At 39.4% G+C, this 22,845-nt stretch overlaps 1 protein-coding gene across 2 annotated transcripts in view; it reads left to right on the top strand.

The window, feature by feature from the left end:
* STK32A (serine/threonine kinase 32A) overlaps positions 1-22,586 on the top strand; it is a 123,119-nt gene extending 100,533 nt beyond the window's left edge. For both annotated transcript variants that reach the window (XM_007194188.2, XM_007194189.2), the window contains 6 exons: positions 5,901-5,998; positions 11,786-11,902; positions 14,287-14,412; positions 15,648-15,773; positions 21,992-22,056; positions 22,454-22,586. In XM_007194188.2, the coding sequence (XP_007194250.2) occupies positions 5,901-5,998; positions 11,786-11,902; positions 14,287-14,412; positions 15,648-15,773; positions 21,992-22,056; positions 22,454-22,547 (626 nt within the window). In that variant the 3' untranslated portion in view covers positions 22,548-22,586. The remainder of the gene's footprint in view (positions 1-5,900; positions 5,999-11,785; positions 11,903-14,286; positions 14,413-15,647; positions 15,774-21,991; positions 22,057-22,453) is intronic.
* The last annotated feature ends 259 nt before the right edge of the window (positions 22,587-22,845 follow it).

Below are 22,845 nucleotides of genomic sequence, written 5' to 3' on the forward strand. Positions count from 1 at the left end.
ATGGACACATATAATTCAGCCTATTTTCTTGCCTAAAACCCATGGTACTCAAATGATAAAAAGGAATCTCTGAGACTGCTGGTCTGATGAGTTTATTCCCCAGGTTTCCTGGGTTTCCATATTAAGGGCTATTTGCTTGGAGCCAAATCAGAAAATGTGCATCTGGGTTTTCTAAGTCTCGTTTCCATGGTGAGAGGAGTAAAGGAAGACCATCTTTCTTTTCTCTCCCCAGTGATTTTAAATACAATATCCGTATAATTTGATTCTCCTAAAAATTGGCATTTCCAGTCTTTTCACGACACAGAGCTAGGAAATTGGAATCCAGTCAAGCTTCTCTGCACCTCTCCACCCTCACCCTTATAATTAACAATTACTAATATTTATTGAAAGCCTTCTAGGGACCAGACAATGTGTTAAATGTTTTGCATTCATTGACTCATTAATTTTTTCTCAACAACCCTGTGAGGCAAACTGTAATTATCACCATTTTACAATGAGGAAAATAAGAAGCTAAGTAATTTGCTCAAGATCACATGGCTAATAATTGAAAAAGCCTAGATTTAAAGCAAGCTCGTTCTGACTTTAGAAAACCAAGCTCCTCCCTAAAAGAGAGAGAGAGAGAGAAATTTAAAAGTTTATGTATTTATGATTCTTAAATAGATGTAAGCCAAATTAGGTAGGCCACGCTCTTAGAAATGTTTCTAGTTTTGTTTTAAAAAATGAATATCTGACTGTCAACGCTTATATTTTCATCCAGAAGTTGTTCCTGCCTTTGATTTTTGGATAGGAATCTTCCTAAGAGATATCACAGGCAGAAGTCTGCTTTCTCTTTTTAAAAATTATGTTCCCAATAATTTGGTAAAATCTACCTGACAGACATTCACCAGCACTCATTTTATAGCATTCCTGCAGAATGTAATTAGCAATTAACCAGAAAGAAAAAATACTCTAAAAAGAAAGAAAACTAGGATGAAATACTGAATGAAGATTATAGGAATATACAACATTTTCTAATGTAAGATGCTTAGCATATTATACAGCAGTTCCTCGACTCTGGCAATAAGAAGATGAGCTGCCTGTCAGTTCTTGTTTTGTTTTGTTTTTTTAACATCTTTATTGGCGTATAATTGCTTTACAATGGTGTGTTAGTCTCTGCTTTATAACAAAGTGAATCAGCTATACGTATACATATATCCCCATATCCCCTCCCTCTTGCGTCTCCCTCCCACCCTCCCTATCCCACCCCTTGTCTGTCAGTTCTTAAGCACCTGCACCCAACAAGGAAGTCTTGCTTTTTTGAATTCATCATCTTCTACCTCCATGCTCTTTCCAATCAACTCCAATCACTCCTTCTCCCCACCCCTGGTCTGTGTGAATATAATCCAGATCACTTAGAGCTTAACCAATTAAAACATTCCTCTTCTCCAAATTAACCAAAGCAAACAAACAGATATACTATGGAAAATGTGTAAAATGCTGATTAAGCAATGGGGAAATTAATCTCTCTACTTGTAGATATTTATGGTTTCCTTCCAGACCTTTTTCATTATATTCACTAGTTTGTTGTATTTTTTATTTTTTATTTTTAACATCTTTATTGGAGTATAATTGCTTTACAATGGTGTGTTAGTTTCTGCTTTATAACAAAGTGAATCAGTTATACATATACATATGTCCCCATATCTCTTCCCTCTTGTGTCTCCCTCCCTCCCACCCTCCCTATCCCACCCCTCTAGGTGGTCACAAAGCACTGAGCTGATCTCCCTGTGCTATGCGGCTGCTTCCCACTAGTTATCTGTTTTACGTTTGGTAGTGTATATATGTCCATGACACTCTCTCACTTTGTCCCAGCTTACCCTTCCCCCTCCCTGTGTCCTCAAGTCCATTCTCTAGTAGGTCTGCGTCTTTATTCCCATCTTGCCCCTAGGTTCTTCATGACCATTTTTTTTTTTTTAGATTCTATATATATGTGTTAGCATATGGTATTTGTTTTTCTCTTTCTGACTTACTTTGCTCTGTATGACAGACTCTAGGTCCATCCACCTCACTACAAATAACTCAATTTTGTTTCTTTTTATGGCTGAGTAATATTCCATTGTATATATATTGCCACATCTTCTTTATCCATTCATCTGTTGATGGACACTTAGGTTGCTTCCATGTCCTGGCTATTGTAAATAGAGCTGCAATGAACATTTTGGTACATGACTCTTTTTGATGTAGTATTTTTTAGATTCCACATATAAGTTATATTATACAGTATTTGTCTTTCTCTGATTTATTTCACTTAGCATAATACCCTCCAAGTTCATCCATGCTGTTGCAAATGGCAAAATTTCATTCTTTTTTATGGCAGAGTAGTATTCCATGGTATATATCTACCACATCTTCTTTATCCATTCATCTGCTGATGGACACTTAGGTTGCTTCCAGATCTTAAACCATTAGTCTTTTTACTTTATAGTTTCTACCTTTGATGATATTCTTAGCAAGACCTTCTTACCTCTAGATTTTAGACATGGTTACCTATATTCTTATTTTTGTTATAGTTTAATTTTTCTTAATCCAGCTATATATGTGGTAAGATATACAGTAAGGATATGACTTCATTTTTGTTATATTCTTAAATAATTGTTTTGAGACCATGTATCAAATAAGATCCCAAACATGCTGATTTGAAACATGTTCATCATAAGCTAAGTATTTTTATGTACTAGCATCTATATTCTGTGGCTTTCAAATCAATTATTGTAGCTTTATAATGTGGTTTAACACATGGAATGCAAGTCCCTTTATCCTTTTTCAGAAAACCTTTATTATTCACATATTTTATAGAGGAAATTTAGAATCATTTTTGTAAATTCCATGAATTATTTCTGTTGTACTATATTTATATATCAGTTCTTGGCCCCTTTCTTTATGTCCTGAGCAGAATCTACTGTCCCGTTGCTTTAAAATCTGAAAGCCAAATAATGGAAATCCAAATAGCTAATAAATGTATTAAAGCATGGGCAAGCTTATTAGTAATCAGGAGAATGCCAATTTAAACCACAATGGAAGACCATTACATACCCACTGGATTGGAAAAGTCACAAGGTTAGCTAATGTCGAGTGTGGATAAGGAGGTTGAGTAAAGTCTCATGCATTGCTAGTCAGAGCGTTAATTGGTACAACCACTGTGCTAAATAGTTTGGCGTTATCTAGCATGGGTGAAGATGCACAGCCCATCCCAGAATTTCCCCTCCCAGAAATGTAACCTAAAGACGTGTGGACTTAGAGGAGTCTTACATGTGCAGGAATGTTCATGAGAGCATTGTTCAAAATACTCCAAATTGAAAACAATCCAAATGGCTATTAAAAGTAGGAAAGGTAGGTAAATGACAGTGTATTCGTATGGCTTTGAATGTGAACAAACTATGTGCAGCAAGTTGGATAAATTTTATACACATGTTGAACAAGAAAAGCAAGTCACCGAAGAAAACAAGCAGTAAGATTTAACACACACACACAACACACATACCCATGTTATATATATACACAAATACATATACATATATGTTATACACACATCTGTTATACATACATGTATGTCATATACATATATATATGCACAACATATATATAACATATGTATTACTAAAATAGGCAAAACTAAGGTGTTGCTTAGAAATGCATACACAGATAGTAAATCTATGTAGAAAGGCAAGAAGAAAATTACTGACAGAAATTCAGGATAGTGGTTACTTCTATGGTTGTAAACAGGACAGGACCCAGTGGTGAAGTCAAGATTCTATATTGTGCCCTGTGTAAGGTTACATGGCCATTTACTTATAACTGCTTGTTAATTTTTCTTTTATGTTATATTTACTTTTCTGAATGGAAGTATGGAAATACTTTAGAAACCAAATGAAATACTCAACGTCTTTTTTGAAGGAAACTTAGTCCCTCTCCACCTCTATTTGTACCGTCTCAGGAGCAACGAGTCCTCCTGCAGGGTTGATGGAAGCCCTCAGCATCTCCCTGCCCTGGCTTTTCAGCTCTTTGAGGGCTCAAAGAATTACCCATCTGTTATGCTTTTGTATGTTGCCATCATGTTTTTTCTTAGTGTTCTTCCAAAATTCCTCAATGCCTAGCATATTGTGAATATTTGTTGAATGAATGCATGCATATTCAAGTGTCTTCATGCTGGAAAACAGTAAGTAGAAGAGGATTCTACTCGTATAAACTCCAAGGGTGGTCCAAGATGACAGAATACACAGCTTTCATAGAGTGATGTTTATGCTGGTGGGTAATTTCTTAGCACAATTGTCTGTTTATCCCTCAAAGTTCTCTGCAGCTTCTCTGAGATATCTGTCATCTGTCACCTGGAGGGACTACGTCATCTACAGATGACTTGCTGTGAGATACTGATAAGGGAAAGCAGAAGTATAGCCCACTCCATCCGGTCTGTGGGAGTACTGTGGGGTCAGGACCATTATCTCCCAAATTGCACGGGGAGCTGTGACTTGCAGAAAGAATGCAGTGACGCATGAAAGGAGAATCCACCAGGGAATGAAGCTTGCTTAGTTCTGCTAGAGCGGGCTTTTATAGTCTGGGTCAACCCTGGACGTTGGGATGTCAACATTCTACCTCTCCGATTGGATGTTGCCCACAGGATTTTACTTGAAATTGAGTGCACCAGGCAGGGCAAACCTGTATGCAGGTCCCACATCACGCCAATTTCCTTTGTCCAGAGCCAGCACCTTACTAGCAGAGGCTTGGGTCAAGTGTGCAGCTTTTGGCTAGGTAAAATTCCCATTATTATGGATGTTTGCCTCTCTAGAAGAGTACCTAGTTTTTTGAGTACTTTCCAGGTGCCAGACACTGTGCTGAGATTTTGGCATGCATTATCTCATTTAGTTTCTCACCTCTGTAGGAACTGCCTTCGCATTGTTCTGATTTTGCTGATGAAGATTCTCAAGCTCAGCCCACTGACTCGTTTAAGGTCACAATAAGTGGTGAAGGCAGTTTTTGAACACAGACAGCCTGGTTTCAGCTAATGTTTGCAACCAGCGCTTGATTGATTGATTCAGTATTGTTCATTCTTTTAACCAATTTCTGTTGAGTGACACTAAATGCCAGATTCGGTACTGGACAAGCAAACAGAGAAGAGACCTGCCCTTGCTTTGTACTTCATTTTCCCCACTCCATCCCTCAGGAGTTAGGTATATTCTTGGAAGGGTGTGTAGAAGGTAGAAGGTTCTCAGTGTGTTAGAGAACACATAAGTAGGGGTCTCCACTGGGGTAAGATTGACTGAGGTTCTGCCTTCCACTGGAGCCAATTCACAGAACTATGGGACAAAGTGTCAATGCCCCACAAGTGATGGAAAACCGTGTCTCTCTCAGAGTGCCCCGCCCTTTCTCCTCTCCCTCACCCCCAGTACAGGCTGCAAATGCTGCCTTTGCCTCTTCCAGATGACTCTGAGATGGAGAGTCAATCCCATGTAGCTGGAGCCAAATTCTGAGCAATGTTTGCAGCAGTAATACAAATTTACGTCCTGATCACAACCCTTCCAAATCAAGACAATGAATGTAACCTCTTCTCAGCCTTCCTGCTTTCAGAGTCAGCCACACACCTGAGGCCTGATGGGATCCAATTTTTCATAGGTGCGTGTTCTAAGTCAGAGAAGAATTTGTCCATTAAGGGCTGTGTGTGCCTGTGTGTGTTGGTGATGAATGAGAAAGACTAGAAAATTAGAAACTTTTGCCTGCAGTGAGCAAGCTAGCAATGGCTGATAAACACCCATAAAAGTGCTTGTACCCTTTTCCCTGGTAATTCGCCTTTGGAGGAACATGTTGGGAAGATAGATTTGTTAATGTCTCAGGGAGTAAAACTGACCTAACTCCTCTGTGTTTTTCAGCACCTGAGATGTTCAACTCCAGAAGAGAAGCAGGTTATTCCTTTGCTGTTGACTGGTGGTCACTGGGAGTGACAGCATATGAGCTGTTGAGAGGCCGGGTACAGTAGAATTACATTTCTCCTTCGTTACTCTTCCAGCAAGTTTCATTTTTACAGTGAAAGGATTGATTTTTTTTTTTGCCAAAAGTCAAGTAGTTTGTTTCAGAGATGAAAGCAACAAGGCCATGTGATGCTGGTAACAACCCCTGGCACTTCTGCCCATAATTAACTCACTCTCCTGCACATGGGGCCAAGCGTGTGAGTTGACATTAAATTATGCAGATAAAATTAAATGAATTATAGGGATATTATTAACTCCCGGAGAGGGAAAATCGATACACGTCACTCCGTATCTTATATAAATATATTTGTTTGTTTAAAGAAAATAATTTGGCAGTCATAATCCAGGGCTCTGATTCAGTGTGAATTATTAATACGACACAATTCATGCCCTGTCTTGTTGGATTCCTGTCTTTCATTTGTCCTCTTGGGTTCTGGGTTCAGTGGCAAATTAGAGTAGTTTCCTTTTAAAAGAAACATTTCTTTGTTTTTTTTTTATATTTACTTATTTATTTATTTATTTATGGCTGTGTTGGGTCTTCGTTTCTGTGCGAGGGCTTTCTCTAGTTGCGGCAAGCGGGGGCCACTCTTCATCGCGGTGCGCGGGCCTCTCACTATCGCGGCCTCTCCTGTTGCAGAGCACAGGCTCCAGACGCGCAGGCTCAGTAATTGTGGCTCACGGGCTTAGTTGCTCCGTGGCATGTGGGATCTTCCCAGACCAGGGCTCGAACCCGTGTCCCCTGCATTGGCAGGCAGATTCTCAACCACTGCGCGACCAGGGAAGCCCCAAGAGACATTTCTTAAACTAAGAAAATGCCTAGGAAGAATTTTGCTGAGAAAAGATTTTTTTCTCCCTCCCATATTATTGTGCCTCGTGGTAGTTCCCTGTGATTTGATGTAACTGACAATGTATTAACACTGTCAGATGCATATTTCTTTTCCTTTTCTGCTTAGGAAAGGTGAAGCATAGTTACTGTTATTTAGGTTGCTGAATTCATATCTACATATATAAATTCGGGGTTATCAGCTATAGTGACTATGTTACACTTAGATCCTCAGATCTTATTCGGCTCATAACTGAAAGTTTGTACCCTTTTACCAACCTCTCCCTATTTTCCCCACCCTCAACCCCTGGCAACTACTTTTCTACTCTCTGTTTCTATGTGTTTGATTTTATTTTTTTTTAAGATTCCATGTGTAAGTGATACGATGCGGTTATTTGGCTTCTCTGTCTGACTTGTTTCAGTTTGTGTATTGGACTCAAGCTCTGTCCATGTTGTTGCCAATGGCAGGATTTCCTTTTTCCTTATGGCTGAATAATATTCCATTCACATATATTGTATATGAAAATATATATGTTATGTATAATATTCCATTATTCATTTATAATTTATACACATATAATGAATATTATGTGTAAATATATAATACCATATATAAGTATATATTATAGATAAATATATGTATATATGTATAAATATATAAATATATAAATAAATAATATTTATATATATAATAAATATATAAATAAATATATATATGTATATCATGTACACACACATCTTCTTTACTCATTCATCTGTTGATGGATATTTATGCTGTTTCTGTGCCTTGGCTATTGTGAATAATGCTGCAGTGAACATGCGAATGCAGATTCTTTTTTGTAAAGCACAGATATAACTTTTCATGTTAAAAAAAAATGCTCTCGCTCCCTAATGCCTCGTACACACACACACACACACACACACACACACACACACACACACCCTTCACCTGCCTTACCCACCCCTCTCCTCCCCGACACTCTTCAGACACCTTAGCTTGGCATTCTTTGCCGTTTAGAACCATGTTAACTTTTCAGATTTTGCTTCAATTTGAATGACCCTGACTCCTCACAAACTCACTTCAGCCTCTTTGGACTCCCTCCTGTCTTGAGGCGTCCCTTGGAGCTCTTTTCCTCTTGTTCCTTTGCCTATAAAGATATTTCCTAAGATAAGCCCTGGTCTTTTTTTAAAAAAAATCACTCTTTGAATAAGTTTGGAAATTGCTAAATTAAGTTTGAGTAAAGTTAAGGATGTGTAGAACAGAATCCTTATATCTCATGTATATTGATCATTTCTAAGAAAGGACAGACTTAGAAAATTCTCAATTAAGAAACTAAAAACTCATTTGACCTTCCAATCTCATCTTCTAGAATTAACAGCTTGTATTTACTTCCAAACCTTTTCTGATTTTATAAGGATAATGTTTTCACATACATGCGCATATACATAGTTATTGTTGTTTCAGTAAAAAGAGAATTATACTTTAACCTGTCTGTTGAGACTTCTTTTTTCCACTTAAAATAAAATGTAGAACTTTCTACATCAGAACACGTAAATCTATTTTACATTTTAGGATTAAATCCATTTCGCAAATGTATCGCCCTTGTAAATATTTCCAGGTATATCTATTTTTATGGTTTTAATCTCTTCTATATCATCAGACTGTAAATTTATTAAAGGCGAAGCCAGTGTTTTATACAGTTTAGTATTATCCACAATATTTAGCTTTCAACAGGTACATAACAAATGCTTGTTGAAAATACAGAGGAACAAGTCACTACAAAACAATTCTGACACTTCTCACAAAGAATCACCAAGGAGCCTGCATGTAATTATGTTTCAAAATATAGCTAATCTGAAGAAATGAAATACCAACATTTCATTACAACTGGCAACACAACTAAACCACAGAAGAAGGGTGCTAAACAATCATTTCCTCCACATTTACAAATTGTGATTAACAGAAAAATATATGCTTCAAAGGGAAATGTGCCTGAAACATCCCTGTGGTGTCTGATCTTTTCCTGACCATGGTCCCTTAGCCCTTAAGCTGCTTTGTCATCCCTCTGTGTCCCCGCTCACATTGCCATTGTAAAGGCAAGGTCCACGTCTTCTCTAATTTTGTATTATCCATAGTATTAGCTTATGATAGGGACGTATGTCGTCCTGCACTAATTGTACATCCTTGGCTGCAGCTCTTTTGCTTTTGTACTCCTGAAATAAGACTATAATCACAACACCTCACTTTGTCCCATCTAACATTTTACCTTTTCCACCTTGGTTATTTTTTATATTCTCATTCCTAATTTATATGCTGCCCTATAATTGTCTGCTATATCCTGTCATTGAACACTGTAATTTTTCTTTATAACATGTAGCCCATTGATTTGTGTATGTGTGTGTGCGTGTGTACAGTCTCTGTCATTATTTATGGTTTTGCTGAGTAGACTGTAGGCTCTACCACTGTAGAAATCCCATCTGTCCTGTCTTCATTGTATCCCCAGGGCCCAGCAGAGGTGCGGGACATTGTAGGCGTTCAATCAATATTTGGTAAATGAATAAATATAAAGCTCTGGTTGTTGATGGCTTAATGTGGCTTTTAAACTTTGGAACTAGAAAAATACATTATTGTATAAGACAAAGGTAATTTGACTGTTTTGAACAAGTCGACAGAGTATGAGGATTTAAATATATGTATATTACATTCAGTCATATGGCCTAAAGTAAATGAAAAAAACACAGCATACTTAAGCCATTTGCTTGTGGCATTTGTCAGTTCCTTTATTAGTTTATCAAAGCATTTTGTGTTCTTAGATGTCTCAAAAGCAGGTTTAGAGACATCAGTGAGTTAAAGAAGAAAATTAGAAAAAAGAAAAAATATATGTGCACATGCATATAACCCGGGAAACTTGGTGTGCCAACCTGCCCCAGCTCTTAATGGTAAACATGCAGTGAATCACATGTAGTGACCCACGGTGCCCTTGGCTTGCAAACAGTCAATAAACATTGATGACGCTGATAAGGGACCCGGCACTCTTTTTCTGATATTGAGTTACAAGGGTTATTTCCACTGTATCATTACTGAGACAAATGAATTAACTATGGTCCTTTATTCAGTCTTGAGGGAAGAAAATATGCGGCAGGGGTTTTTAAACCTTGCATTAAAAAAATAAAGTTTGGTCAATCTCCCTTTTAGGGAGTCAACCCCTAGCACTTCCTGGTTCCCTGGGTAACTGCCGTTGATATGCCATGCATAGACTTAAGCCTTCCTTCACATCACCTTTTTTGATGACTCATCTTGCTGTTCATTATTTACATTTATAGCCACCATCCTTTTTACCTTTATGTCAATAATAATATCTCTCCTGTATTGTGTCTAATATATATTAGCCACTCTATTGAGAACTTTACATGTATTATGTCATTTAATTTTCCCAACACTCCCCTAAGGTGGTTCATTTTACAGAAGAAGTAACCTCATCTTACAGATGAAGGAATTGAAACTCAAATTGACTGACCCAGTTGAGCACTCAAATCCTTTTGCCTTCAGAGCTCCAACACTTAATTACATTATGTTACCTTTTAATAATGATTTACAACAAGGAAAAAATTAAACTCCTCCATTTCTCCCAATTTAGTTGGGAGAAATCGGTCCACAGTCATTTATTATCTCGAAAGAGTCAGGCACTTGGTAAATGTACATATCCATATTCACTGTCCTATTGTTGGTTAATCTAATATGAAAATTTTGTTCATTCAACAAACATGTAATGAGCACTCACTAGGTGCTAGGTCCCATGGGCAAAAATGTGAATATGGTAAAATCTCCAGCTCTAAGTAGCTCACTTCACATAAAGAGAGACAATCCCAGGGTGAATCCTTTATGAAACAGAGAAATCAATGTAGGTAAAGGCTGCCCTCTAGTGGATATCTGTGAAAATTATAACAAAGCCACCGTTTTTTTTTTTTGTTTTTTTTTTTTTGTTTTTTTTAATGAGGATCTTGAATCAGATGTGTATGTTTGATTGATTGATTGATTGATTGATTTTGGCTGTGTTGGGTCTTCGTTTCTGTGCGAGGGCTTTCTCCAGTTGTGGCAAGCGGGGGCCACTCTTCATTGCGATGCGCGGGCCCCTCACCGTCGCGGCCTCTCTCGTTGCGGAGCACAGGCTCCAGACGCGCAGGCTCAGCAGTTGTGGCTCACGGGCCCAGCCGCTCTGCGGCATGTGGGATCTTCCCAGGCCAGGGCTCGAACCCGTGTCCCCTGCATTAGCAGGCAGACTCTCAACCACTGCGCCACCAGGGAAGCCCCAAAGCCACCGTTTTGTTTAATTTCTTTTTTCCCCCAAGTTAGGACTATAGAAGAATCTGGTTCTCTCATTGGTAAAAATACTTTTGCCTCATCACAAAATTCTCCACCCCACTCCATAGCACTAGCAGCTCATAGCATTTGGGACTGGGGTTGAAGTCTTCTGGGTAACCTTCTAACCTGAGCTTAGTCATTATGATTCAAACAAGTAAAAAGAGGTGTGTGTATGGTAAAACTCTGAATCTGTTTATAATCAACACTTAAATAACAATTTTTAAAATTTCCATTTACTGAGCGCTTGTCCAATGTTTTAGGTAAATACTTACATTAGTTAACCTTACAAAACAGTTCCAAACTGACATCTCAGACGTGGATTTAGCCCACAGAAACGTTTCCTTTGACCCAGAGGGTTACCAACTTTTAAAAATTCCAAGATTTCACAAGAAACTATAGATTTCTGGTATGCTTTTTTAAAAGTAGGAAATCTGACAACCGTGGACCACATATGCATATGGCAACACAACAATTGGCTGGAGGGCATTAGAAAATGCTATTTAGATTTTACTGGTTGAAAATTTAGCTTGGAAGCATTTGCAAAGCAACATTGTTTCTTTTACCCTTTAAAAATGAAGACTCTTACTTCTCTCCCTTAAGAGACCGTATCATATTCGCTCCAGTACTTCCAGCAAGGAAATTGCACACATGTTTGAGACGGCGCTTGTGACTTACCCTTCTGCCTGGTCACAGGAAATGGTGTCACTTCTTAAAAAGGTAAGAAGGACAAATGCATGACAAAAGGAAGTGATGCTTCCTTCCATGCTCTGGTTTAAAGTTAAAAGTTAAGTTACAATATTGGAGGCAGTCATGATAAATACATTTCCAGAGTGGGTTTTGCAGCTAACAGCTTTCAAATACATGGCTTCATTAATAAGGCGACACACACGTCCTCTTAAATGTCCCAAAGACATCTCAAACTCCATGTGCCAAAATGGAGTTCTTGAACTCATTATTTCCTGGACTTTCTCCAGCGTTCCTGCTCTGGCCTCTCCGTCCACCCACTAATATAAGCCAGAACTGGAAATCATTCATCATCCGCATACCCAGTTCATCACCATGTTCACATTTGACCTTTTAAATGTCTTCGGAATCTGTCACTTCTCTCCATCTCCACTACTATCTTCCTAGTCCTACTGCCTATTGCCTTTTCACTGGTTTGCCCCTGTACACTTTTATACACTCCATTCTCTTCTCTGCTGTGCCCCATAGGGATCTGTTCAATGCAAAGTTTATTGCCTTCCCATTGTTCTTAGAATAAAGATCAAAATTATTTGTATGGTATAAAGGTTCTAACTACCCCTCAAGTGTTATTTTGGACTGTTGCCCCCCTTTTGACTACAAACTGCTTTGAGCTTCTTTTCTCTCCTCTTTGCCCTCCTCAGCCTCATATATCATTCTCTAACCACAGGGCCTTTGCACATGCTAGTCTCACTGCCTAGAACATTGCTCCCATCCCCAGCTCTTCCAGCTCCCTCCTTTAGGTCAGTACTACTAATGTGATTCACTGACTGGTTCAAGTCCATGAATTACTTCCAACAGGTCCATAACATGTATAGAAATTGAGGGAAGCATTCAAAAACTTTTATAGCAACTGGATACCTCTGATACCTCAAAGCACATGGTCAGTGGACTCATCTCACTGAATAGGGTCCAAGCCTATGCAGTGATGTTGAACTCAAATCACAAGTTGCACACAGTGTGGTGTTCCATACTAGCCATGCACAGTAACACCACATATTGACTTCAGTGGGTTGGAAATTAAACCAAACAAAGAGAAATAACTGGCCCTTCTGCATAGTTTGAGAAACACAGCTTTAGATCTCAGCTCACGTATCAGTTTCTCTGGGAGCCTCCCTCTGTTGTCAGATCACACAGCACGAACTTTCCTTCATCATATTTTTCACAGTTTAAAATTATACATTGCACGTGTGTGACTCTTGGGTTAATGACCATTGTTCTTTAAGCTGCATGAGGGAAGGACCACGTCTGACTTGTTCATGGTGTCCTCAGCACTTAACACAGAGTATGACAGGTGGTAGAATCTGGTATTTGAATTAATGAGGTCCACAGTTTTCCTCAGCTTTTCAAGGTGCCTGTGTTCACCAGAAAGATTAAGGACAGCTGTAGTGAGAGCTCACACATGTGTAGTGAATAATTACGTGAACGAAAGAATGGAGGAGCTTAAGAGGATGAGCTTGGCTTTTTTCTGAAGAGAGAAAATTGCCCAGGTTGTAACTGGTCAAGGAAAAGAGCTTTGGGGGCTAAGAATTCAAAACCTATGTCTCTTGACTATGGGTCCAGTGTTCTGTTTTGGAATAGGGATATTGCCATTGGTGATGTCAAAGATAAAGAATGGGGGCAGGGGTCATTTTCCATAAGCAAATTTTCCTTAGTTCCAAGACAGCCCTATTATCCCAAAAGTGCACACTGATGACCCACAGTTGTCACCTCCAGGCCCATTCTCAAGTGGAACTGCTATTTTCCATTTGAGCCACAGGATTCAAATGATGTTGGCTCTGGAGTGGTTAAAGGGGAAAAAATCTTTAATCCCAGTTCATAAAACCCAGAACTATCACAGCAACCTTAGTTACATCTTATCTGTGTCACCCCAGTATATTTTGATTAGTGGTAAAAACTGCTAAATTTTTTAGTGTGAAATAAATTTCATTTGTTAAAACCAATGTACATTTTCCACGTAAGAAGAACAGACCTTCTCTTGGTCACTTTATATACATGGCTTGATTTAATCGTAGCTAAACCTTTTGAAATAGCTTATTATCCCTTTTGTACAGATGGGTAAACTGAGGTTTAGAGAACAAACTTGCCCATCATTACTAAGTTGGGGAATCAGGAATCAAACATAAGTTTGACTCAGTAGGACAAGCTATTTTCACTCACCACATTGCAACTTACAAAAACCAACTTACAATTCATTCTGACCACTCATCTATATTATTTGTTTATGGGGCTAAGAAAGGAGAACACTACTTGTTTCCTTCAATCCTATACTTGGAAATATTCATAGGAAATCTGTATGATTTTTTGCACTCCAAGTTTTGACCTTCCTCATGATCTTGGTGTTTGTATTCCATTGGCAGCTACTGGAACCGAATCCAGACCAACGTTTTTCCCATTTGTCCGATATTCAAAACTTCCCATATATGAATGATATGAACTGGGACGCAGTTTTGCAGAAGAGGCTCATTCCAGGATTTATTCCTAACGTGAGTCAATCTTAACAAACCCATAGTAACCCTCATTCAATGCGCATAACTCTGTGTGCCAGAAACGCACATGGTCTCATTAGATAACGAGCCAATGTTGTAAGACAGCCCAGATTTCTATTTTACAGATGAGAAAACTGAGGCACACACAGGGTAGGTTGGCCACCAAAGGTCACACAGCTGAGTTGGGATTCTAATCTAGATCTATGTTGGGCGTTCTAGCTCCTAACCACGTTTTGTGGCTTACTTTCTATGGAAAGAAGTCCTAATCCTACAAAGTCATTTCTGGGAATCTGCCAATTTAAAAACAAAAAAAAAAAAGTTTTCTCTGATTCCAAAGATATAGAAATTTGTATCCAAGGAGTTCTGAGTCAAAGGACTGACAGCTGCTGGGGATGGGGTGGGGTATTTATCTTTACCATGCACCCCTCTTCCTCTGGTAGTTCTATGCTGGGAACCATATTCCCAATGACTAATAGCCAAATCGAAATAATTCCCACCGGCTCTACCCGGCCAAGGTATCTGTGGCCTCCCGCAGTCGGCCGGTAAAAGCCAGACCCAGAAGCTCCGGCCAAGGGGCCAAGTGAGCGCTCTGACTCCTCTCTCTCCCCACAGCCTGATTCTACACATTCAGTTGTTGGCAGAATAACAAGCTCACGGAGCAGCGGGGGGTGGGGTCCTACCTGGCCATCCTGCAGGGTCCAGCAGGGGCCGCTTGCACCGTGGGTGATGCATGACGCTGTGGAGATCTAGGCACCCTTCCCGTTGTTTCTGCTCTGCCACGCTCCCCGCAATAAGCCGTCAGCGCTGCCTCGAGAGACCTTCTACCTGGACTTCTCTGACTTAATTGTGAATCTGAATCACCTGGGCAGCTCGTTAAACATGCACTTTCCTGGTTGGGGAAACTGGGAATCAACTCAGGTGATTCTGATCTACCCTTGAAACCACTTCAAGAAACAGCCCCAAAGTCAAACTTTAGAAAAATATTTATAATAGGATTTCCTTTCTAACTCATGGAAGGCTCCTTGGGAGTTTAGAAAAATAAACAAAATACAAAATCAAAGAACATGAAAAGCAAGGCTGGCAATAAATTATTTCAAACTTCAAGCGGGACTCCCAGCTGGTTATTCTTGGACTGCTCCTGCAGGACGGAGTGTTATTCTCCTTATTCGGTTGGGTCTAGTTTTAGAAAGATACAGGTATCTAAGGAGTGAGTCAACCTGTCTTCCTTGCAGAAAGGCAGGCTGAATTGCGACCCCACCTTTGAGCTCGAAGAAATGATTTTGGAGTCCAAGCCTCTTCACAAGAAAAAGAAGCGCCTGGCCAAGAAGGAGAAGATGAGGAAATGTGATTCCTCTCAGGTAAGCAGTCCCCTCAGACCCAGGGTCGTGGGAATCTTCATGGCAGCTGCAATTCGTTGGAGAGCTTCTGGTGGGCGGCCCTCCCACGAGAATTGGCTGCTTCATGAATGTGAGGCGGAGCTGAACACCCCAGCTTCTGAAAGGGCAGCTCTGGGGGGTCCCAGCAGCAACATGTCACATGTGGACTTCCTCCCTAGGTTTCTGCCAATTGATTCCCTTACTGCCCTCTCCCAGCTCTCAATTCAAACTTTGCAACCTCCTGGGAGAGAATCTAATTGGCCAAGCCTAGGTCAGGTGACCATCCCTAAAATGATGGAAATGGGCTGGTTCTAAAGTACACACATGGCTGTTTTGGGCCACACTCCAAGGAATCACTGGGAACAGCCGACCCTAGACGGGGGTGTCTGTTCTTTGCCAGATGCAGAATCTTGTGATATCAGGGCTAGCAGAAGTGAGGAGTATCTATTCACAGAAAAGACAGAATTCTTATACGGTTGAGCAATATTGCTGGAATTCAGGCTGAGTCAAATTAATTTTGTAACTAACTGCATTATCCTGTGTCAGAGTTTGAGGTCAGATTTCAATACAGTAACTTGCAGGGACTCAGTAGGATTTTATACAATGTGGTTCTGCATATTATAATGATGGTAAAGTAACAAACATTCATTTTGCCTCTCATGGCCATCCATTCATCCACACAATCATCCACCCATCACCCTACCCACTCAACTAATGGTCATCCATTCTTCCATCCCTGCATCTCTCCATCCCTCCATTCTTCCATCCCTGCATCTCTCCATCCCTCCTTCCCTCAATCCGTCCGTTCTTCCATCCCTCCATCCCTTCATTCCTCCATCTCTCCACCCCTCCATCCCTGCCCCCATCCAATTGTTTAGGCTATTTTTATTGAATCCCTATTATCTGCCACATTCTGTGCTCAACACTGGAGAGAGGTATAGATGAGATATTATTCCTGCATTCACTGACATCCCTGTTCTCAAAGATTGCATAGTCTTGTGGTGAAAATAGCTCTGCAAACAAATAAGTATCCTCAATGTCCCTAATTTCTCTAGTCCTCAGGGGCTACTATACCCTTTAATGGTCAGTGAACCAAAGTCCACATCCTGTTTGTTCACAGAACTGGCCTCTTACCAGATTCCCATCCTTAAGTGTTTTCTAGGGCCCTCCAAGGAATGCTTAGCTATGCCATAAACCCATCTTGCTTCTTGCTTTTTACTTCACCCATCTTCCTCCTAATGATCTGTTCTTCTTCATATCATAACCAACCAGCTTCTCCAGGCCAGCTCCTTCCTTTGCACCTAGGAAGCTTGCCTATGCAGGCTCCTCTGTTAACAGACCCCCAAATGTAGCCAAGTAGAAGACATCATCTTAATTACAAGTTTTCTAAAGTTTTAGAGATGACAGCAATCTGTGAGTAACTTTTGCCATGCCTTCCATGCTCTATATGATCTGTCTACCTCCCCCGCCCGGACCCTTGTACTATGCCATTCTTGACCTTAAGGTATTTCTTCTTTCTTAATGTAGATATCTACAGCTATAAAGTTCCCTCTGAGCACTGCCTTTCTCTGCATCTCTTAAGTTTTGGCATGTTGTATTTTTGTTTTCATTCACCTCAAAATATTTCCTAATTCTTCTTGTGATTTATTTTTTGACACATCAGTTGCTTAAGAATGTGCTGTTTAATTTCCACATGTTTGTGAATTTTCCAGTTTTTCTTCTGTTTTTGATTTCTAGCTACATTCATTGTGGTCAGAGAAAATATTTTGTATGATTTTAATCTTTTTAAATTTATTGAGACCTGTTTTGTGGCCCAACATATGGTTTCCTTCCATGGTTTCCTTTGACTATTTGAGCATACCTTAAATAGTTGTTTTAGGGTCTCTGTCTAGTAAGTCCAATGTTTGGGCTTCCTCAGGGATGATTTATGTCAGTTTATTTGGTTTCTTTGAATGGGCCATACTTTCTTGTTTCTTTGTACACCTTGTGGTATTTTTGTTGAAAACTTGCTAGTTGACTATTACAATCCAGTAACTCCAGAAATCAGATTCTCCCCTTCCTTCTCTAGGGTTTGCTGTTTTTTGATTGTTGAAGGCTGTACTTGCATTTTTGAGTGACTTTTACAAACTATTCTGCAAAAAGACTATTCCTCGTCACGCACCACCACTGCTGTCTCTGTTATGTTAGCTTGTGTTCAGATAATATTTTGATAGAGATTTCCTTAAACACCAGGACCATTTTTCAGTTGCTTTTTTCTTGATTCAGTGTTTGTCTGGTTGCTATAAACCTTTGCTTGCTTTCCAGAGTTCTGACAGTGTTGGCCCTAACAGTTTCTGTTTGTTTTTCTTATGTTTCTGTTGAGGGTTGGGGGTTTGGAGCTGCCTGTGCCGTCATTTTGCTCTAGTTTCTCCTAATCTTATAGCCTCCATTTCAAAATAAAAAGGATTTTGTTTCAAAACAAAGAGTAGCCTTCCCTCAAAGAAGAATCAGAAAGATGGTGAATCTCCAAGTAGCACTTCATCTCTATTCAAGCATTTTAAAATGTGAGAGTCAATCTTAGCAGCTCCCTACATTATCATCATGCTTGTTTATTCATTCAGCTGAATCTGGGGTTGTGGCCTGGGCGTCAGGATTTTTTAAGTTCTTCAGGTGATTCAGGTATGCAGTGACTGTTACCATCTACAGCTGTAGAATGCAGGCTGTGATTAAATAAAGTAAAAGCACTAAAGTTTTCCTTTTCCCCCTGTGTCTTAGTTTCCTCATTTATAAAATGGAGTCAGTATTGCTACCTACTTCATAGACTGTTCTGAGTCAATTAGTACATGTCCGCCAACATGCTAGCCATTGTTAAAGAAGATGTGGTACATATATATACACAATGGAATATTACTCAGCCATAAAAAAGAATGAAATAATGCCATTTGCAGCAACATGGATGGACCTAGAGATTATCATACTAAGTAAAGTAAGTCAGAAAGAGAAAGACATACTATATGATACCACTTATATGTGGAATCTAAAATATGACACAAATGAACTTATCTACAAAACAGAAACAGACTCACAGAGAACAGACCTGTGGTTGCTAAGGGGGAGAGGGAGTGGGGGAGGGATGGATTGGGAGTTTGGGATTGACATATACACACTACTATATCTAAAATAGATAACTAATAAGGACCTACTGTATAACACAGGGAACTCTGCTCAATATTCTTTAATAACCTAAATGGGAAAAGAATTTGAAAAAGAATAGCTATATGTATAACTGAATCACTTTGCTGTACACCCAAAACTAACACAACGTTGTAAATCAACTATAGTCCAGTATAAAATAAAAATTAAAAAACAAAAACAAAAAAAATTAAAGTGCTAACCCTAAAAAAAAAAAAAAGTTAGCCATTTTTTATGTTTTACTTTTCCACTCGACTTCCTGACTTCTAACTTCATTCTTCTCCATGACTCTGGTTCATGCTCACGGTAGATGCCTCTGTTGTTTTCTTTGCATCCAGGATGTTCTCCACTGACCCCCTCTGCTCATCAGCCCCTTTAAAGTAAAGAACCAAAAAGACTGACACACACCCAGTCTGCCTGCTATGGAAGCAAATGACCTAAGTCCTCTTTTTCTGCCTCCTGAGATTTCCACCTGCTCTAAACCCTTCAGATATTTCTGATGCCACCTCTACTTACACCAGTCTAATATCTGTTTGCTCTGTCATCCCTGAGAAGCACATTCTAAGATTTTTAACCAGTAGTTCTCTTCTCAATCACATGAGACTCATTCGTTCCTCCCTTCTGTTTGCTCCCCACTCCTTTCCCTCATACTCTCATTCTGGCTACTCCTGTTGACTTGTCCATGTAGCTGCACTTCTTAAACTTTTCCAACTAAAGCAGAGGACAAAGAACATGTGGCACATGAGCCCTTAGGGCCAGGGTGGGACTCGTAGGGTCTGCAGAGCCACATCACAAACTCATCTCTGACTGTGCATTTTACATCTTTGTTTAAATAAAACAGAGTTATATGACAGAGAAAAGAACTTGAGTGAATTTCTGCATTTTATTGATTATAATCTTGATTCTTAATGTTAAAATATTTTAAAATGTTAACATTTTAAATATCTTCATGTTAAATGTTATATTAAATTTTATATGTTTATGTATTTATTTATGTTTATATTATACATATTTTTGTCTGTAATATATATACATACATATGTACATAAATATAGAAACATGTATATGTATAAAATACAAACATATATAAGACATAAAACATAAACATGTTTATATAAACATATAAAGTATTATATAAATGTGTTAAGACATTATGTAATATTTTATATATTTATATATTTTTATGTAATATTTTTAATGTTAAAAATATTTGTTCTACCATCTTGGGGTAAAGCTACTGCTCCAAGGAGCTCTATCAGATCATGTTTATCCCATAGCTTCATGTCCCCTATTACTGATACTGGAAACCCTCAAGGTTACAGGTACCCCAGCTTAAGAGTGAGGTGTAGCAGAATCTCTTTTCTCTCCTTTGTTTTGCTTCCCCCCACCCCTTCTCTGAAAATTTCCTCTCCTTTTTATAGTTTACTCTCCCAGCACTTAAATATTTGTTCAGGAAAGGTAAAAAACAAACAAACAAAAACTCTCTGGTACTTGAAGACTTAGTATTTTCTAATTCCTAGATTTAAAACCAAAATGAATGAATGATATTTTTTCCTTCGAGAAGAATATTTGTCATCAGAAGTAATTTGGAAGTATTTTGTTACAGACTTTTAAAACATTTGATCTGGGGCTGACACTATCCTGGGCCTGATGATGGTCATTTCTTTGAGGTTAAATTTTCTCATTATGTTGGAAAAGTCATCTAGAGATATTGACAGCCAGACAGTGAAGCAGCAAAGCAAATCCTTTGCGAATCTGTGAGAAAGTCACAAATGAAGAAGGCTGCTTACCACAACTGAAGTATAGTTAATCAGCCCCAGTGCAGTTGAGGGGAACAGTCAATCAGAATTCAGTGTGAAGACATGTTTCTAGGCTACTCGTTAGATCCAAGTAGAACTGTTGTTGAACCCAAGTCTGTGTGCCTGACACACAGGGAGGTCAAACAAACTGAAATGTTTGAGTTTAGAGCAGAGAAAGGTTTATTGCAGGGGCCAAGCAAGGAGAAAGGGGAGGAGGGGATTGGCTCAAAAGACCCAAACTCCCCGATGGCTTTCAGACAAGGGTTTTTAAAGACAGTGTTAGGAGAGAGGGTCATAGGATGCATGATAGGGTCCTAGAATGCGTGTTCAGCTCATGGACCTTCTTCTGATTGGTTGGTGGCGAGGGAACACGGTGATGTTTTGGGAATCTCAACCCTCTGGTTCCAACCAGCCTGGGGTCTACGTGCTCTGGTCAGCATTTAGTCACCATCCCCCCACTTGGCTGGGGGGTCTGAGTTTCTACAGAACAACTCAAAGATATGCATCAGATTGTTATCCAGTTCCCTTCAGGAGGAAATGGGAGTCCTGTGATTCTATTGTCCTCATCATTAACTGCTTGAGTGCCCTTTGGAACTTGGGAAATGCCTAGGAGACTAAAGCCTTTTTTCTCTACAAAGAAAAGTGGGGGCACAGAGGGACTTTTGTACCCGGGAAGGCCCCGCAGGGTCCTGCTCAGTTTCAGTCTCCCCTTCTCTTTGAATCCTGAGGGGGACAGGGGCAGGACAGAAAAGGGAATAAAGTTTTGGACACAGAGATTAATCATAAACTTGGCAGGGGAACTCAGTTTTAGGGGGACTTGGTTTCAGAACCTCCCAACCTTTTACATGAGGGCCAGGAGATGAGAAGCAAATAGGTGACCAGCTTAATAAACCCTTGTGCCCATCTGCCTTGAAGCTGTAGTTTCTTGGGCTAAATGGCTGAAAGACATCAAGCTCATAAACCATAACCCAGGTCTTCCTTGCTGCCTCATTGTGGGGAGCAGAGAGCTGATGTATTTTTTCCTGTTTCTTTCCTATATGCTCCTCTATTAATCTGGTTGTGGTCTCACTCCTGCTACAAACTCTCAGATAGCATCTGTTTTGAGGACACATTGGTCCTCATCAATTTGGGCCACTCAGTTAACAGACACTCAGTAGGTTATTGGCTACTTGAGGATCTTCATTGGTCTGCTAACTATACCTCTATTTTTTTTCAACGTTCACCCGGAAGATGTGCCTTCTTCAAGAGCACCTTGAATCTGTCCAAAAGGAGTTCATAATTTTCAACAGAGAGAAGTAAGTAACCCCTGGAAGAACAGCAGCTCAGCAAATGATGGAGTGTTTCAGCCAGATTCAACTTGCAAAGACTTAATATAGTTTTAAACATTTTTTTCTTTCTGATTACAAAAATGATGCATATCCATGATAGAAAATCTGGAAAATTCAGAAACTTTTTTCTCTTGTAAGAGATTTCAAAAATTGTAATAGGTAAATTAGCTTAGTGTCAGGTTTCTGTTGATGGGAAGGGCAGAAGAATGGGGACATCAACACTTACGATCAATGATGTTTTTAAGAGTTACCCTGGCTCATGCCTCTTTATAAAATTGTTGGGCTTAATGCTATCATTTCAAAAGCTTAAATCTTTTCTTTTTCACTTCAATGAATAAACCCACTTTATTTTTTTCCTTTTAAGAGTCAAAAAGGACTTTAATAAAAGACAAGCCAATCAAGCCTTGGAACAAACCAAAGACCCACAAGAAGAGGATGGCCAGAATAACAACCTCTGAAGTTCTCAACATCTTCTTCTTGGGACATTTCCACGTCAGGAAGAGCTGACAGAAATTCTCACCTCTCCACACCTCACACACCTTAGAAAATGTGACTGAATACCTTTGGAGGGAGGCAGCATGACCCAGGGAAGAGTCCCCAGGCTCCTGGGAACTAGATTCACCACCTTGTGACCTTGAGCAAGTTACTTACCCCCTTTCTCTGCTTCAGTTTTTTCATCTAAAATGAGAACGTAATACTAGATGAGCCTTATGCTGCCTTTTTACTGCCACTATTCTCCATTCTGTTATTCTAAAC

The sequence above is a fragment of the Balaenoptera acutorostrata genome, chromosome 2, assembly GCF_949987535.1.
Source record: "Balaenoptera acutorostrata chromosome 2, mBalAcu1.1, whole genome shotgun sequence".
In the NCBI taxonomy this organism is placed as follows: Eukaryota; Metazoa; Chordata; class Mammalia; order Artiodactyla; family Balaenopteridae; genus Balaenoptera; species Balaenoptera acutorostrata.